The 3,498-nt window shown below is 40.8% G+C and overlaps 1 gene segment (V, D, J or C); it reads right to left on the bottom strand.

Moving 5' to 3' along the window:
- Positions 1-909: 909 nt before the first annotated feature.
- LOC134482107 (T cell receptor alpha variable 8-3-like) lies at positions 910-2,729 on the bottom strand. The segment is given in 2 exon segments: positions 910-2,301; positions 2,422-2,729. Coding segments are annotated over 2 exon segments (384 nt in total).
- Positions 2,730-3,498: the final 769 nt, after the last annotated feature.

Here is a 3,498-nt window from a genome sequence, read left to right as displayed (position 1 = left end):
TAACATATTCCTGAATTGGGATGATGCATAGCAATTAAAAATACTGAAATGAAATATAGTTAATTTTCCATGTCTCCAAATTATTTTAGCAAAAACAACAAGCTTCACAGTCATGTTTACAATGTTTTATTATTGGCATATATTTTAAAAAACGCAGAGCTACACACTGTTAACAAACACACATATATATTTGAAATGTAAAACAGAAACTTGAGAAATAAAGTGCATAAGTTTTGTTGTTGGAGAATGAAAGGGAATAACATTGTGGAGAAAAATCAGAAAAAGGACAATTTTATTGGTTTTAAAGTTAGTAAATTTTATATTGAGTGAAATTATATTGACTTAGATAATATATATATATATATATATACCTAAACTGTTATAATTTGTTCCAGTAACAAATACAACTGTCTAAAGCTTTGTGGACATCCACCTCTTCATTTGTGTTCTTAAATACATTCCGTGCTTGTGCCATTTTCCTAGTGGACTACCACATGTCCACAACTAGCTACATAAGAAACTTAGAAATGGCATAGAATAGTGGTCCCAGATAAGACAACAGACAAGGTGCAAATAAGCCTATCACAACTACTGTTCAGAATAACAGAAACACCATCCAATAGCTACCAGGTGTCTTAGTTGAAATAAAAGAGCCAAAATGTCACTCCACCATTGACTTCCTACAGAGGAATAAATAATAGTGCACGACTCACACATTATACTGTGCCTCAGTTGTACAAACAAAAATCCTTGCAAGGCTCCAGCTGTTCTTGCTCCAGCCTTTGTCAGTGAGCCTCAGAAAGGAAATGTTTTTGTAAAATAGCCTGTTTCCCATGATAGTCTGTCTCAGATGAGCAGGAAATACTAGAAACGGGAAAGAGCAGACTTGTACATAGCCCCTTGCGATGTCATAAGATTCCTTATCCCAAACTTCTCTATAAACTCCAAATATTCCCTTTCCTTCCTTGAAGATGCCCATTTCCTGCAAAAGAGTGTCTGCTCTTTGCTGTTTGAAATCATTTCATCTGCTGAGGTCAGACTCTGGTCTCCTTCCTACCTTCTGTCTCTTAACTCTGAGCTCTTATGTCTGCTGGAGTGAGGATGGCTTCCTACTTCCCTATCTGTGGCTGGAACAAAATGGTTGATGAAAATAATTTAGAAGGAAGAGGACTTATCTGACTTAATCATTAAGGTCACAGTCCATCATAGCAAGGGCTGTGTGCCTGTCACAGCATCGGAAGCTTGAGCCAACTTGTCACATCACATCCATAATCAGGAACAAAGAGCATAGAATGTTTGCATACCGTGCTCTACTAACTCTTCTGCATTTCATGCAGTGTGCAGGGCCCAAACTCTGGGAATGGTGCTTCCCATGTGCAGACTGTGTCTACCTACAGTGATTATTGTAATCCGCCACAGACATGCTCACAAAACAACCTAATCCAGAAAACTCCTTATTGAGATCCTCTTCAGGATGATTCTACACTGATTCAAGGGAACTAAACCAAAGATCACAGTTGGGGAGTGCTTCTGAGGCTCTTGAGGTGTGGAGTGCAAGCAGTGTACTTCCTTATCACTGACCTCGCTGTGGAGCTGACAGAAGCCAATACTTCTCCCTCTGCTGCACACCGTGTAAGCACCCACTGCAGTTACTGGTTATGTACAACTGAGTTGTATCTTAAGTCTAATGGACGTAATCAGTCATTAGAAAATGCAACCTACAGAACAAACATTAAGAAGGCAATCATGTCTCAAGGGCTATTTAATGCATTTTATCTTGCTATGTCACTTTTCCTGGGAGCCATGACCAAATGTGTATATACCCCACATAGGGTTCCAAGGATAGAGCAAAATAATTCCAGAGAAGTCCGACTTGGAGGACCAGTGAGTTTACTTAGTCCTTACATGGATGATGAGCGTGAATGATTGAGAGTTGCTCAGCTGCAGAATCTTCCTCAGCATCTTACAGGTTTGTGATCAGCTCCCCCTGCAGCCTCAGACACTGTGCACTCAGAGCACAGAAGTACACAGCCGAGTCACTCCAGTGCACAGAGGCTTTCCGCAGGTGGAAGGAAGAGTCACTCTTGTTGAATTCAGCCTCAAAGCCATTCGTACCACGAACCACGGGGTCCCCTGAATAGTACTTGAGGAGAAACTGGAGGCCATGGCCATGGTGCTGGATGTACCAGAAGAGGTAAGGGGTTCTACCATAGGAATACTTGCATCTCAGCTCCACGGAGTCTCCTTCCAAGACAGTGACATGGGCATCAGACTGAGAAACTGTCTGTGTTTGGACACCTCCTGCAAAATCAATGACAAATCCATATTGTGATACAGGCTTCATAAAGAAGAATATTCTTACTAAAATTAAGTGAGAAAAGCAGTTGTGTGCATCTACAACTGTCAGGATATTTGACTCACCCAGGAAAAAGTGTATCCCCAGGAATGAGATGAGGACCAGAAGCATGGCTGAGCACTGGAAACAGCTCAGGTGCCTTTCTGGAAAAGCTTGGTTCTCGAAGCAAAATGACTTCAGTTCCCTGTTAATGGAGACAGTTGGCACAAGGTTGACCAGACACCTTCCTGTTTTAGGTAAAATTCTAAAATTCTTAAAAAACAAACAAACAAACAAACAAACAAACAAACAAAAAACTGCAAATGTCGTCCTGGTTCTTGGAACTTCTTTCTGGCCTCTGATTGTCTTCAGTTGTCAGATACTCTAAGAACTCAGCCTGATTTAGGGAGGGACTGAGTGAAAAAGGGGATTTGTGTGTGTGTTTGTGTGTGTGTGGGGGGGGTCATTGCATAAATGGAGTGTCTAGTCTGTGCAATGTCGCCCTCTGATGGGCAGTGGAAACTGAATCATTGACGCAAATCTGTGTTCTGTCTAGAGCTCAGTTCAACTTACTAATCTAGCTATGTCGAATTCTAACCTAATGAAAAATAGGCCATTTTCTTTAGAAAAAACGTATGATAAAACATTATATTTTGGGCCTATTATCACTTGGGTATAAAAGCAGGAAGCTGCAAGCAATCGTGCTGCCTGTCATACAGTCAAAAACCAGAAATTGAGTCTTTAAAGTGTATTATGTTCAAACTGAGCAGTCAGAAAAAAAATCTGCCTTCCCCATTATTTTCTTATTAGTGTTGTTATAGAAAACCAGAACAAGAGAAATCAATTTAAAGTTCAGTCTCGTCCGTCTGGCCAGATGGCTCTTGATCTGAGATTTTCTTTCCATTTCTCTGTCTCTGTCTCTGTCTCTGTCTCTGTCTCTGTCTCTGTCCCTTTCCGTGTGTGTGTGTGTGTGTGTGTGTGTGTGTGTGTGTGTGTGTCACTGTGTGTATTTAATATTTATTGATATCATCCGTTTGGATCCCATCCATTACCATTTCCTTTCCTCCAATGCCTCGCATAGCCTTCAACTTCTCCCTTCCAAATGTGTGTGTGTGTGTGTGTGTGTGTGTGTGCTTGCTTCCTTACTTGTTTTCTCATTTTTT

Source organism: Rattus norvegicus, chromosome 15, assembly GCF_036323735.1.
Source record: "Rattus norvegicus strain BN/NHsdMcwi chromosome 15, GRCr8, whole genome shotgun sequence".
Classification (NCBI taxonomy): domain Eukaryota; kingdom Metazoa; phylum Chordata; class Mammalia; order Rodentia; family Muridae; genus Rattus; species Rattus norvegicus.
Note: the sequence above shows the minus strand (reverse complement) of the source record. Positions and strands in the feature narration are given on the sequence as shown.